General features: G+C 37.1%; 1 protein-coding gene across 2 annotated transcripts in view; it reads right to left on the minus strand.

Moving 5' to 3' along the window:
- The window catches only part of COP1 (COP1 E3 ubiquitin ligase), a 230,873-nt gene that overhangs the window by 55,177 nt on the left and 159,296 nt on the right, over nt 1-16,400 (minus strand). For both annotated transcript variants that reach the window (XM_068985956.1, XM_068985957.1), the window contains exon 16: nt 1,754-1,871. In XM_068985956.1, coding sequence (XP_068842057.1) covers nt 1,754-1,871 — 118 coding nt within the window. The remainder of the gene's footprint in view (nt 1-1,753; nt 1,872-16,400) is intronic.

The raw sequence follows: 16,400 nt of genomic DNA on the forward strand, positions 1-16,400 counted from the left end.
TTATGTTGTTTTACATTTTTTTTTCTGCTCAACAATATTACATTGATAATTCCTTTGTGTGTGTGTGTGTTGTGTGTGCATACAGTCAAAGAATTCAGAGGTTGCAGCAACATGTATGCATAGGATTGTTTTAATATTACTTTTTTCATATTTCCAAATATACTTTTGGGTAAACTCGTCTCACATACTTCTAAACACCAAATATGTTCAAGAGGAAAATCATCATGATTTATAAACACCAAAAAGGAAAAAAGACTGGTGAATATATATACCACAAATCTACATTAAAAAAGGCCAACTAAGATTTTGAATTTATACAGTTAAGCATACATATACTTCAACTTTCTGGCTTCCCTGGTGGCTCAGACAGTAAAGAATCTGCCAATCTGCCTGCAGTGCGGAGACCTGGGTTCAATCCCCGGGTAGGGGAGATCCCTTGGAGAAGGAAATGGCTACCCACTCCAGTATTCTCTCTTGCCTGGAAAATCCGATGGACAGAGGGCTATAGCTGTAGCCCATCGGGTCACAAAGAGTTGCACATGACTGAGCAACTAATACTTCACTTCTTACTTCAACTAGTCGAAATCAAACAAACTGATTCAACACTTATAAGTCTGAAATTTAAGAGAAAATATTTTTGCCATATAATACATCATTCATATTTCAATCTGAATAAAGTTTTCATTATTTACTGCCCAGTATTACTCCTAAAGAAGAGAGACTTTTTGACTGGTCATCACTTTTAATATACATTTGTGAACCAATTTTCCATGTTAACTCCCCTTAGAAATTCAGCTCTCATTTTCTTTTTTCTCTTTGTTCTTTTTTTTAAATAGCAATCAAATTACCTTGTTAAATCAACTCAAATTACCAAGTTCTTATCTAGAGCAACCAGTATGGAGACAGATGTGGTGGGAGATCCCAAGTATAAGGCCCTGGTGTTAATAATCTCCTAGGATATATTAGAAACTATGTGAAAGAAAGAAAACAATGTATGATTAAGTTTGAGAAGAAATATATATGAAAAAAGGAGACTGAGAATGGGCTTTTACTAGGGTAGAATAAAATAAAGAGAACGATAAAATGGATAACAGAAGGGACTGTCCCTGTTAGTAGAAAAGCTTAATCAACAGTATTTTAGCAACCGAGATGTACTTTTCTGGTTGCCACCTTTTTTACCTTCAACAAAATAAAAGATAACTAAAAGCTTATTTATGGCTCTCTAGTTCAGAAGGCTTCTTAATATTTGTCAGGTATAAGCAGTCATATTTAGAAAGTTCTCTTCAAAATATATTTAAAACTCACTATGAAATCATAGGGATATCAAGTAACATGGAATCATAAAAGTCAATCAAATATTGCTTTAAACCCAAAATTATACTACTAAAATACAGATAATATATAAAAACATATTAGTGCTCTTTAGTAAATGAAACACTTCTCATTCTTATATTGTATCAACTGTTGTTTCTCTGTTTTTAAGGAGCAAGGGCTGAAATTCAATCTGAAGCTCAAATGTTTAAGGGGGCAACTTTAAAAAATAAAGCATCATCTGGATTTTCTTCACAAAGAACATATAAAAGAGAGCAATACAGACTAAAATATACATGTGTTTTAATTAAACGTTAGAAAATTCTACTATTGTAAGAAAAAGTGCATATACCAGTGTTACTCTTCACAAAACCCATGGTGACATTACAGACCAGTACATGATGACATGTGAAACTCAGTTTCTGAAAAGAGTAATACTCACGCAGAGACGATTTCCTCACCACTCACAAACTTTGCATAAGAGACAGCTTTTCGGTGTCCTTTGAATACCATGATTGGCTGTTTAGTGTTACGAAGATCATAGTAGTGAACACAGTGATCTAGAAGAAAAACAAACGGAACAGAAAAAGAAAAAAATGCAGTAAATGAGGAAATGGAAAGCAAAGCTAATTGTAACTGGTTTGAGGGTTTTTTTTATCAAATGTTTCAGAAACAATATCCAACCTATAATACTCAGAAAACTAAGGGTAATGACTCATTTTCAAAGATAAGCAAATACAGTAAGCTTTGTTTTGCAGCTAGGAGAATATGGTTAGTATAAAACAGTGTATACACATAGCCAATGTGAGTCTGAAAAGGAGTTCCACTGATATTTCTTGAGATCCTGGCCCCAGAAATAGTATTAAGAGTTCCAAAACACTGGAAACTTTTTAATGTATCCTTATATTCTGATGGCTTTAGAAAAGTAATGTAAACATTTTGGGCTTCAAGTTAAACAAAATGCAATACAATTTTGCTTCCCACATTTGCTTTTTAAAATATACTTTCTTGAGACACATTGTCCATATGGTAAAAATCTACTCACTGCAAGTATATGATTCAATGATTTTTACTAACTTTATCCAGTGGTGCAAGCATCATCATAAATCAGTTTTAGAACATTTTCTTCATTTCAATAAGACCCCTCACGCATATTTACCACCCTCCTGTGGTCATGTATGGATGTGAGAGTTGGACTGTGAAGAAGGCTGAGCGCCGAAGAATTGATGCTTTTGAACTGTGATGTTGGAGAAGACTCTTGAGAGCCCCTTGGACTGCAAGGAGATCCAACCGGTCCATTCTGAAGGAGATCAGCTGTGGGATTTCTTTGGAAGGAATGATGCTAATGCTGAAACTCCAGTACTTTGGCCACCTCATGCGAAGAGTTGACTCACTGGAAAAGACTCTGATGCTGGGAGGGATTGGGGGCAGGAGGAGAAGGGGATGACAGAGAATGAGATGGCTGGATGGCATCACTGACTCAATGGACGTGAGTCTGAGTGAACTCCGGGAGATGGTGATGGACAGGGAGTCCTGGCGTGCTGCGATTCATGGGGTTGCAAAGAGTCAGACACGACTGAGCGACTGAACTGAACTGACCCTAGGCAACTGCAATATTTTACCTCTATATATTTGCCTTTTCTGAAAACTTTTATACAAATGGAATCATAATATAAGTAACTTTTATGTATGGATGGCTTCTTTACCTAATGTTTCTACAGTCCATTCACATGTTTAAATGTGTTAGCAGTTCATTCTTTTCTGTTGCTAAGTAGTATCCATTGTGTGGATATACGGGCTTCCCTGGTGGCTCAGATGATAAAGTGTCTGCCTACAATGTGGAAGACCACGGTTCGATCCCTGGGCTGGGAAGATCCCCTGGAGAAGGGTCCAACTCTCACATCCATACATGACCACAGGAGGGTGGTAAATATGCGTGAGGGGTCTTATTGAAATGAAGAAAATGTTCTAAAACTGATTTATGATGATGCTTGCACCACTGGATAAAGTTAGTAAAAATCACTGAATTATATACTTGCAGTGAGTAGATTTTTACCATATGGACAATGTGTCTCAAGAAAGTATATTTTAAAAAGCAAATATGGGAAGCAAAATTGTACTGCATTTTGTTTAACTTGAAGCCCAAAATGTTTACATTACTTTTCTAAAGCCATCAGAATGTAAGGATACATTAAAAAGTTTCCAGTGTTTTGGAACTCTTAATACTATTTCTGGTGTGGAAATACCACATTTTGTCCACCCACTCACCAGTTTATGTATATTCGTTTCAATTTTTTTGAATTTATTGTAAATAATGTTGCTATTAAACACTCACATTCAAATCTTTGAATGGATATTTATTTAGGTCTTAGGCAAATACCTGAAAAGTGCAAATACTGTATCATGTTACAATCTTGCGTTTAACTCTGAGAAACTCACAAAAGGTACAGGATATCATTTCGCACTCCACCAACAATACATGATGGTTCCAATCCCATTATTGAGTTCTTTGAAACTTTTGGATACACACTGGAAATGTGTTTTGCAAATATTTTCAACCATTCTGTTGCTTATCTTTTTAGATAAGTACATAAGTTTTTGTACTTTGATAAGTTTTTAACTTTATAAGGTTCAATTTATCTTTTTTTATAGAACACTCGGTATCATAAATAGAAAAACTGACTAATCCAAGTTCTTAAAGATTTTTCTATTTTTTTTCTAAGTTTTACTGTTTGGGTTCTTAAAGTCTGTGATCAGTTTTAAGTTAATTTCTGTGTATGGTGTGAAGAAAAGGCCTTAGTAAATCTTTTTGCATGTGGATGGATATGAATCCAGATGTCCCAGTATCATTTGAGACAGACTACTTTTTCCCCAGTGAATTGCTTGGCACCTTTACTGAAAATGAATGGACTATATATAAGGATTTATTTTTGGATTCTTAATTCTTAATCAATTGATCCATACATATCTACTCTTCTGCTAGTACACCAATGTCTTAATAACTGCTGCTAAGTCGCTTCAGTCGTGTCCGACTCTGTGCGACCCCAGAGACGACAGCTCACCAGGCTCCCCCATTCCTGGGATTCTCCAGGCAAGAACACTGGAGTGGGTTGCCATTTCCTTCTCCGTCTTAATAACTAGAGCGTTATAAATCTGAAATAGGGAAGAAAAAGTCCTCAAACCTTATTCCTTCTCAAAATTGTTTTGGTAGTTCCTGGCCTTTTCCATTTTGAGTTTATCTTTGAGTTCATTGAGCGTCCTGGACGTGTAAAGTGATGTTTATTAAGCAACTGGGAAAGATCTAGGCTATTCTTTCCTCAAATTTTTCCTGGCTCTTTCTCTCTCACCTTACTTTCTGTGAGTCTGCACTGTATGTACTGGTATGTTTGATAGTGTCTCACAGGCTTCTGAAGCTTCATTCATTTTTCTCTTCATTCTTTTTTCTCCCTGTTACTTAGACTGAATAATCACTACTGATCTGCCTCTTGAGTTCACTGATTCTTTTGCCAGCTCAAATTTGCTCATGAGTCCCTCCAGTTATTTTTTGTTTTCAGTTACTATACTTTTCAACTACAGAGTTCTGATTTGTTTTTTACTTCTATTTTTAATACTATTTGAAAAGATATATTTATCATATTTCCCCTTAATTCCTTAATTATGGTTTAATTCATTGAATATTATCTATAAAAGCTGACTAGTCTCTATTAGTAAGCCCAACATATGGGATAGTTTTTATTGACTGAACTTTTCTTGCTTCTTGGTGTATATCATAAACTTTTTTGTCAAAAACTAGATATTTCAGAGAAATGGATAAAGAAGATGTGGTACAAATATATAATGGAATATTACTCAAGCCATTAAAGAGAATGAAATAATGCCAGTTGCAGCAACATGAATGGCCCTAGAGACTGTCATACTGAGTGAAGTCCAAGTCAAACAGAGATGGAGAAAGATTCTATGACCTCCTTTATATGTGGAATCTAAAAAGAAAGGATACAAATGAACTTACTTATAAAACAGACTCATAGACTTAGAGACTTAACGATTGCTGGGGGGAATAACCCGGAGATGGGATAGTTAGGGAGTTTGGGATGGACATGGATACACTGCTATATTTAAAATGAGTAACAAGGACCTACTGAACAGCACAGGGAACTCTGCTCAATGCTATAAGGCAGCCTGGATGGGAGGGGACCTGGGGGGATTATGGCTTCACTGTGAATGATGACGGCAGCCATGAAATTAAAAGACACTTGCTCACTGGAAGGAAGGCTATGTCAAAACCAGACAGTATATTAAAAAGTAGAGACATCACTTTGCCAACAGAGGTCCACATAGTCAAAGCTATGGTTTTTCCAGTAGTCGGATATGGATGTGAGAGTTAGACCATAAAGAAGGCTGAGCACCAAAGAACTGATGTTTTCTAACTGTGGTCCTGGGGAAGACACTTGAGAGACCCTTAGACTGCAAGGAGATCAAATCAATCAATCCTAATGGAAACCAACCCGGAATATTCATTGGAAGGACTAATGCTGAAGTGCTAATACCTTAGCCACCTGATGTGAAGAGTCGACTCACTAGAAAAGAATCTGAAGCTGGCAAAGATTGAAGGCAAAAGGAGAAGGGTGTGGCAGAGGATGAGATGGTTAGATAACATCACTGACTCAAAGGATATGAATTTGACCAAACTCCAGAAGATAGTGAAGGACAGGGAAACCTGATGTGCTGCAGTCCATGGGGTCACAAAGAGTTGGACACGACTTAGCAATTGAACAACAATGTTGTTGGCTGAGTCCCTTTGCTGTTCACTTGACACTGTCACAACATTGTTAATCAGCTATACCTCAATACAAAATTAAAAATGAAAACAAACAAAAAAAAAAACCCTAGACATTTCAGATAGCAAAATGTGACAATTCCAGAATCAGTTCCTATCTTCTCTCTTCCCAGGTTTATTGTGGCTGGGCTTTTGTGGATGGTGTTATTTATTTGTTCAGTGACTTTTCCAGAACTAAATTCTATAGTCTGTAATTCCTGCTGTATAGAATCACTGAAGTCTTTGATCAGTTCTGTTGTCTTTTTTGTAAATCTAGCAGAGTAAAGGCTGCTACTGGGTCACTTAGAAGTCACGAGATTTCCTTAAATGGTTTGGTTCATTGTCTTCTACCCTTTGCCAAGGGGATCTCTGTGTGTAGTAGGGCATGCTTTCAAAACTCAGGCAACTTATCCATCTGTCTTACCTTTGACTTCTAGCTTATATAGAGCCTTACGGTCAGCCAGAGGTAATAGACTAGATTTCTCTGCAGTTTTTCTGAGAGAGGACACTGGCCTGGACATGCAAAACACATTCTCATCCCAGGAACATGAGAGATTTTTCAGAAAGTTGTGGCCCTTTGCCCAGATCTTCCTTTCAAATTTTTGACAGGGCTCCTGTTTGTCCCACCTGGCATCACAGCCTTCAATAGTTGTGGTACTACATTTGATTGTTTTCAACAACACCCTGGGGTCCAGGTCTTCTCCCATGGAGACTCTGAATCAGGTCAAACAGAAAAAACATCTTGCCAAAAGTCAGGTCAAATAGTGACAATGACCTGGAAATGAGGATTTTTGAGAAGTTCCAAAACTAGTTTTGGCCCCAGTGTTGACAACAACGTTGCTGGTTTTCAAAGCTTCCATAACCATAATGATAGTTCATTTTTATAAATTTGCCAGTATTTCTGTTGTTTATATGGAAGGGTATTTCGACATTCTACTTTATGTTTATCATTGTAATTACATTAAGTGATCACCTCAAATGACAGCATTCAGCTTATACTATGGAAGTACAAATGTATAGCTGTAGTTTGTTTGGCATATGCTAGAGTAAAAATAGAAGAAAAAAAATTCTGGCTTCATTTTCTATGTTTATGTTAAATTTATTGGTAAAAAAGATTAAACTTTTCTTTTGCAGTCAATAATTCAAAACCAAAAAAAAATTTAGTAAAATAAGTCTTTAATTTCTCAAGTTATTTTATGAGCTGAAAATAAGATACTATAAAACAGCATACTACAGTATAGTGAAATAGTACTTCATTCTCAGGCTAGTAAGCAAAACGGGGTATAATATGTAAAGGATATTAGGGTGTAAGTAAAGGTTATGTCATTGTGTACTGCAAAAAGATTTTTCAGTAGTGGGAATGAGAAAAGTAGTGTGGAGACTTGAGTATAAAATGGCAGATGTTTCTGTAGACACGGCAGCATCAAAAGAAATTGCACACAGTGTGGACAAGTCTGAGAGTTAAAAATTCCAGAAGAATACAGTCACAGGAGTTCTCCATAATTTTGTCAGAAGCTCCATCAAGTTGTTCCAGGTAGAGCACAAAGGATTTTTACAGCAGAGTTACCATGATGAAAGGCATGCAAGCATGCCAAGTCACTTCAGTAGTGTCCGACTCTCTGTGACCCCATGGATTATAGCCCACCAGGCTTCTCCGTCCACTGGATTTTCTAGGCAAGAACACTGGAGTGAGTTGCCATGTCCTCCTCCAGGGGCCCTTCCAGACCCACCCAGGGATTGAACCTACGTCTCTACTGTCTCCTGTGCTGGCAGGTGGGTTCTTCAGCACTAGGGCCACCTGAGAAGCCCATTATGATGAGTGTATTTGTCCAAATCCATAGAATATTAACACCACAACTGAATTCATGATTATGATGCATCAATATATGTTCATCAATTGTAACAGAGATACCACTCTGGAGAGAGATGTTGATAACGGGAGATTATACATGAGTAGGGACAGAAGGCACAGGGGAATTCTCTGTATCTCCCTCTCAATATTGCTGTGAACCTAAAACTACACATACACCAAAAAAAGTTTAAAAAGACCCAGAAATCTCAGCATCTCACTTGTGTATACTTTCCCAAATTAAAAATAAAAACAAAAATCTCAGTTAAGAGAAAGTACCAGAAACATTTATCATAAAGTCTTCCCCAACCTAACTTGTTAGAACACCAGAATATAAAACAGACTGAATTAAGAGCTGCTCTGGCTAGAGCCCAAGGAGGAGCAAGGAGCCCTTTTTTCAGCCTCTTCTCTCCCTACATTTGGCTTTCTTCCTACCTGCCAACTCTTGAGAAATCTAAAGGATAGAATTTGAAAAATAGCAACTGTATTACTGATTACTATGAATAAAGTCATTTATTTTTTCCCAAATTCATCTCTTTCTATGCTAGGGAGAAAGTATATTAATGAATTTTATATGTTAATTCCAAAATTTATGGGCAAATAAAAACTTACAAATCATTACTGTGACTATGACTTGGGCTTCAAAATCACTGTGGACAGTGACTGTAACCATGGAATTAAAAGATGCTTGCTCCTTGGAAGGAAAGCTATGACAAACCTAGACAGTGTATTAAAAAAAAAAAAAACAGAGATATCACTTTGCTGACAAAGGTCTGTATAGTCAAAACTACACTTTTTCTGGTACTCATGTACAGATGTGAGAGTTGGACCATAAAGAAGGCTTAGAACCAAAGAATTGATGCTTTGAAATTGTGGTGCTGGAGAAGACTCTTGAGAGTCCCTTGACTGCAAGAAGATCAAACCAGTTAATCCTAAAGGAAATCAACCCTAAATATTCATTGAAAGAACTGGTACTGAAGCTGAAGCTCCAGTATTTTGGCCACATCTTTGATGTGAAGAGCTGACTCACTGGAAAAGACCCCAGTGCTGGGAAAGATTGAGGGTAGGAGAAGGGGGTGACAGAGGAAGAGATGGTTGGATGGCATCACTGACTCAATGGATGTGAGTCTGAGCAAACACCAGGAGATAGTGTAGGGCAGGACCCTAGCACCCAAGAGTCCATGGGGCTGCAAAGAGTTGGACAGGAACAAGCAACTGAACAACAACAACATGATCTGTTGGTTTTAATTACCTCTGGTGGAAGAAATGTGTTTTCCTTAAACTCTTTCCCCTAAAAGTGTTTCTCAGACTGGCAACAGGGAAAATAGTGTTTAAATTTTCATACTCACTAAGACTCCTGAGAATCCCTTGGACTGCAAGGAGATCCAACCAGTCCATTCTGAAGGAGATTAGCCCTGGGATTTCTTTGGAAGGAATGATGCTAAAGCTGAAACTCCAGTACTTTGGCCACCTCATGCGAAGAGCTGACTCATTGGAAAAGACTCTGATGCTGGGAGGTATTGGGGGCAGGAGGAGAAGGGGACGACCGAGGATGAGATGGCTGGATGGCATCACTGACTTAATGGACGTGAGTCTGAGTGAACTCTGGGAGATAGTGATGTACAGGGAGGCCTGGAGTGCTGCGATTCACGGTGTCGCAAAGAGTCAGACACGACTGAGCGACTGAACTGAACTGAACTGAACTGAATAGGACCCAGATCTATGCATAGACAATGCATAGACAGTGTTCTAGGACAATGTTCTATGCACAGATATTAGTGGCTAAACAGTGATAACACTGTTTAAGTTTTATCATTGGAAAACAAAAAAATTTGTATCAAATATAGAAGTTTTAAAATTTGTTTCTGTCATTTGAATTCATTTGAAAGTATACACAACAAATTACTTGTGGAATATATAGTTTTATTATTATTATACTACTATAATATGGCATAACACACAATCTAGAATATTCAGTGGCTTATAAGATACTAAATAAGCATAAAATGCTAGCAAAGTTTCCTGGTTTCACAGTTTCCCTGCTTTGGAATCAGTTTCTGTGCAATAAACTGTGTGTTAATCACCAGGGAAATTCAAGGATCCGTTTTCCTCTTCAACTTAGTAGGTGACTTTTTTTAAAATTAAATTTTTATAAAATTATTCAATCATAAATCTAAATTCAGAGGCAATGCCCTGCAAATCTTAATGGCTTTAGAAATACAAACTCAGCACTGCCACAAGAGAAATAAAATGGACTAGTAATCTATTTCCTAGATTGCTAAGTTTACACACAGCCAAATAAACACCTGCAAAAATATGTTGTTTATTCTTTGAGAATGAATTTGCTTGTCTTCACTGATCTGCTTTACTTCAATCTCTTTTCAAACACTTTTGCTTTAAGGAATCAATGTAAACAATGCTTGAGTAATAACTAATAAACACTGGGGATACTTTAAACTATTTTCATTACTAGAAAGGCAATAAAGCCAAAGTAAAAATAAACCATGTGGACAAGTAAAGATTGTAAATAAATTTATTTCAAATATCTAGAAAATAGTTGTCTAAATTAGTGATAGTAGGAAAGAACCAAAAAAGCCTAGACAGGGTTCTTATACATACAGCATTTAGCTGATCATTTTTAAATTTTTAATAAAATAACCCAATCAGGGGATTTGGTTTTTCAAATGGTAAATTCAATCTGTTTAAATTTACTGTGATCAGATTAGTTAAATGTTTGGATTAATTCTCATCATTATTTAGTTTTTTACTTTTTTTATCCTGGCTTTTTCTGTGGTTCTTCATTTCCTGCCTTGTAGAGTTATTTTTAATACAAACTGAGTTTTCTCTCTTACTGTAGGTTTGAAAGTAGAGTTTCTACTTCTATTCTTTAATGATTTAAAATTTGAGAATGCAGGCATGACTTTAAGGACAAAGTTAATTAATACTGTTACACAGATTATATAAAAACCTAACACTGTTTCCATTTCATGAATACTCCTCCAAAACCTGGGTTACATGTTAATTGTCCAAATTTTTACTTCCACCTTTAAAAAAACCCCAAACTAGTCTTATTTTTCTATTATTGTTGTTTTATATACTCAATACTTGCTAAGATTTACCCACATTTATGAATCTCTTTGCTCACAGGATTTCATTCCTTACATTTTATTCAATTCTTGATTTTATTCTCTTCTTTTGTTTATTTCTCTGTGGTGGAGTAGGAAGAAGCAGTATCCCATACCATGAAGGCAGTGGTTAGAATTCTCAGGGAGTCAATTCCTCTCCACCACTCAGAGGCCAGGCTAAGACCAAGTTTCTAGAACTGTCGCCTTGCAGACAGGCAATTGCAGCACTCTCGGTACACACTTCCAAGGTCCACACCATCTGTTCCCTCCCCACTAACTCTTCAACATCCAGATCCCTGGATTACTGAGGCCAGTGACTTCTCATCACCAGCAGGGAACAGAACTTCAGCTCACATGTCTAATTCTCCGGTTTTTATATTCTGCTTTGTTTGTGACCCTTCACTATTTCAATACTCCACAAGCTATGTATCTAAAAGAGTATTTTATATATTTTACCTAAAGTAGTGTTTAAAATTTAAATGTTCATTGAGCAAGGATTTTCAGTTTATCTAGTTTATCACACTGTTAGAACCAGAACTCTCTCTTGAGAACCTTATTGCTTATATTGGTAAAACTATGAAGCAAGTTTCAAAATAAAAGACTGCGTGTGTGAGGGCTCAGCTGTGTCCTACTCTTTGCCACCCTTGGGACTGTAGCTCCTCTGTCCATGTGATTTATTAGGCAAGAGTACTGGAGCAGAGCCTTTTCCTCGGCTTGGTGATCTTCCTGACCCAGGGACTGAATTCCCATCTCCTGCCTTGCAGGATTCTCTATCACCAAGCCGTCGGGAAGCCCCCAAGACTGAGAAGCCTGCATGTTATGCATGTCAGGTAACTACTTTTCTGGTGTATTTCACACTGTCCCTCCACTTCCAGAGGCACTTTCATCCAATCCAAAGTATTTTTATTAACATAAGGTATATTTCTATATTAAATATCTTTCTATATTAGTAATATGGTAAATTCCATGCAAGAAAAACTAATCCAAAATGGAGAATTTAACTACAAAAGATAATGCAGATTTGGAGTTCAATCTATTTAATGACCTTGAGGGAGGAGCCTGTTAGGCTATAGTCCATGGGATCGCAAAGAGTCAGACACCACTGAGCGACTTCACTTTCACTTTCATGCTATTTTTAAAAAGACAAAATGAATCATATTATCTCAATAATAATAGTTCATAAGAAATAATAACAGTTCATAAGAAAAAAACAATTTGGTTTTTCTCTTTTACTAGACAGATTTGGTCCTTATGTTTTGCTAAATGCTATTAAAACAGAGACAATATTTTAATGCAATGAGGTTCATCAAACAAAGAAAGCTTTCTTACTATGACATATAAAATATCTTCATTATTTAGCCTTTATCTGCATTTCCATATTCTTGTTTCACCAACTGAGGAACCTGTAAATACTTTTAGCAAGAATAGTTATTCCTGTCCCAGGAGAAGTCAGAGGGGTACACATGAAAATGATCTGAGGAGCAATTCTGAAATGCAAATGCTTGGTCTCCTCTCTTAAGAGTCTAATTCAGTAGGTCTATAATAGGGCCCAGACATGAATAATGCTTCAGCTTTTTAAAAAAGATTGATATATTTCAGATTTTTAAAAACACTATTTTAATAGTATTTTTTACGACATATTATAAAATTTATTTACTTGTCTACCTTTCTGTGATTTCCTGAATTTTATTAATTATTTTCGTATTTTATAGATGGCAACAAATACAAAGTTATTTTACAAATAAGTGTTCCCGTGCCTTGTGACCTCAGCTCTCTGAGGGGATCAGGAAAAGTTATAATTTGGTTTCTCATACAGTGTTTTTTGCTTTTAAGATGAAGGTAACATTTTCTGGTAGCTTTCTACACACTAAGCCAAAGTGCTATGTTTTGACAGTATTTCCTCATCACATCTATAGAGCACACATTCTTGCATACTTGTAAGAAAACTACACTGACTTGGCCTAGTGTACTGTTTCTTCTCACTCACACCAGCCTGCCAGAGTAACAGCTCAGTCTTTCCTTATTCACTTTGCAGTAGCATCTATTAAGTATCTCGGCTAGAAAATTTTAATATGTAGAAAAATTTAATATATTTAATAAAAATTTAATATAATTTAGTATACTGGCAACCTTGGTCTCACAATCAGTTGTCTCTGTGACATCAGTATCACTATATACCCAGTTAGAAATAAAGTCTGATAAAATGACTCATGAAAAGGATTAATATAGGGAAGTCAATTCTAAGTGGATAGAAGACTACTAATTTATTATTTTGTCAGCAAAACCTCAGATTTTTGCTTGATTAGTAATCTGAAAAAGGCATTTACTCAATTTTTCTGGCATGGCAGAAGAACTGTGAAACAAAGAGATAACCAGAACTGAAGAATGAACTGGTGGTAATGAAACGGCATCAGGAAATGTGTATGTAGAACTGTGGGGAAGAGACTCAGCATGGGCTTGGGAGCCACGGTAGAGGCAGCCTAACACATTAAGACCAGAGGGAATGGGGGAAGGAAGAGGATCAGGACGCAGGGGAGAAGGACTAGGGCACCGACAGAAGAAAGGAAGTAGGCTGGCAAGGGAGGCGAGGGGAAAGGAGAATCACAGACTGAAAGATCAGGGAAGAAGGGCAGAACGGAAAAGGGAAAGATGGAGGGGAAGAACACAGAGGAAGGAGACCAGGAAACAAAAGAGAGGGAGAGAAAAGGAAGGAAAAGGAAGGGGAGCTGAGAGAGAGCACCAGAGAACATGAACAAGCAAGAGGCAACACACAGGCAAGAAACAATTTTCTCCGATTCTGAACTACAACCACAGACAGTTCTATAATGGCAGTGTTCTTTTCACACTCATGTGTGAACTTATGAAAAAACTCACATCTTACTAAAACTCCTTCATTTATATCATAAAAATACATATTTCTTAACTACAAATTTTTTTCCATTTAATGTTGTGTGATAACTAACTGAACAATTAGTTAGCTTCCCTAGTGGCTCAGAGAGGAAAGAATCTGTATGCAATGCAGGAGACCTGGGTTTGATCCTTGGGTTGGGAAGATTTTTGCCAGGAGAATTCCATGGAGAGAGGAGCCTGGTGGACTACAATGCATGGGGTCACAAAGAGATGGACACAACTGAGACTTTCATTTCACTTTTTAATCTAACAATTTTAAAGCATTTAGCAACTGTTTTTTGACAGGTAATAGCTATGAGTAATAGCTACTCATTGATTCTCTGCTGACTACAACTATCTACCTACATCTGTCCCCAAATTAACTAACCAAGTAGACTTCTATTTGTTTCCTAAATGAATACTGAAAAACCATAGCCTCATAAATTTTAAAATCAGTGTCTGAAATTTTTCATCATAAATTTTCAAGAGCTGCTGTTTACAACATATTTAAATAATAACATTTAAAAATATGAATTAAGTGTATCTAAACCTATATTCAGGTCAGGAAGCAACAGTTAGAACTAGACACAGAACAACAGACTGGTTCCAAACAGGAAAAGGAGTACGTCAAAGCTAAATATTGTCATCCTGCTTATTTAACTTATATGCAGAGTACATCATGAGAAACACTGGGTTGGAAGAAGCACAAGCTGGAATCAAGATTGCTGGGAGAAATATCAATAACCTCATATATGCAGATGACACCACCCTTATGGCAGAAAGTGAAGAGGAACTAAAAAGCCTCTTGATGAAAGGGAAAGAGGAGAGTGAAGAAGTTGGCTTAAAGCTCAGCATTCAGATAACAAAGATCATGGCATCTGGTCCCATCACTTCATGGGAAATAGATGGGGAAACAGTGGAAACACTGTCAGACTTTATTTTTTGGGCTCCAAAATCACTGCAGATGGTTACTGCAGCCATGAAATTAAAAGACGCTTACTCCTTGGAAGAAAAGTTATGACCAACCTAGATAGCATATTGAAAAGCAAAGACATTACTTTGCCAACAAAAGTCTGCCTAGTCAAGGCTATGGTTTTTCCAGTGGTCATGTATGGATGCGAGAGTTGGACTGTGAAGAAAGCTGAGCGCTGAAGAATTGATGCTTTTGAACTGTGGTGTTGGAGAAGACTCTTGAGGGTCCCTTGGACTGCAAGGAGATCCAACCAGTCCATTCTGAAGGAGATTAGCCCTGGGATTTCTTTGGAAGGAATGATGCTAAAGCTGAAACTCCAGTACTTTGGCCACCTCATGCGAAGAGTTGACTCATTGGAAAAGACTCTGATGCTGGGAGGGATTGGGGGCAGGAGGACAAGGGGACGACAGAGGATGAGATGGCTGGATGGCATCACTGACTCGATGGACGTGAGTCTGAGTGAACTCCGGGAGTTGGTGATGGACAGGGAGGCCTGGCGTGCTGCAATTCATGGGGTCGCAAAGAGTCAGACACGACTGAGCGACTGAACTGAACTGAATGAAATCTAAACATCACAATAGTTTGATGTTGAACATCACCCATTAAAAATATACATAAATTATTATTTAATAATGGAAAACTTTATGTAATCTTTTCTTTGAATTTTGTTTCATTTCCCTTGCAAAATAAAATGTACCCAATTGATTTTATACTGTCTTTTTAGACTGTCTTACTGAGCATTCTCTCCTTTGAAAAAGAAAAATGTACACAATACAAACATTAATTTTCTGTGACCAAGATGCTCTAATGGTAAGACATTTTTTCCACTTGAGTTACTATTAATCAGTAAGCAATTCATAAAAAACAATAAATTTTGATAATTATTAAATGAAAGTAGCACTTTATTAGGGCTTCCCAGGTGGCACAGTGGTCAGAAACCACCTGCTAACGCAGGCAACGCGAGACGTGGGCTTGATCCCTGGCTTGGAAAGATCCCCAGGAGTGGGAAATGGCACCCTGCTCCAGTTTTCTTGCCTGGAAAATTCCATGGACAGAGGAGCCTCATGGGCTACAGTCCATGGGTTCACTAAAGAATTCCGCCCGACTGAGTGACTAAGCACACAGCACACAATATTTTATTAGAAATACATGTCTTCGTAAGACGGTTGTAGCACAGCCTCTCCCTCTGCTTTCTGTCCTGGTAACTACAAATGGGTTTACCTACTCTTAGAATGCCATTCTTATTGTTGGTATTAATTTTATTCCTATAGTTTCATTTATGTATTTATACAGATACAGTCATAAAAAATGGAAAATGTCATAGTAATGTCATTCAGTTTTTAAAATCCCATGTCTGTGCCCCAGATTACGTAGTCATCTATTATTAAAAATATTTTTAATGATTTGACATCTTGATTGGACTGTGCCTTAATTTTT

Source organism: Capricornis sumatraensis, chromosome 14, assembly GCF_032405125.1.
Source record: "Capricornis sumatraensis isolate serow.1 chromosome 14, serow.2, whole genome shotgun sequence".
Classification (NCBI taxonomy): domain Eukaryota; kingdom Metazoa; phylum Chordata; class Mammalia; order Artiodactyla; family Bovidae; genus Capricornis; species Capricornis sumatraensis.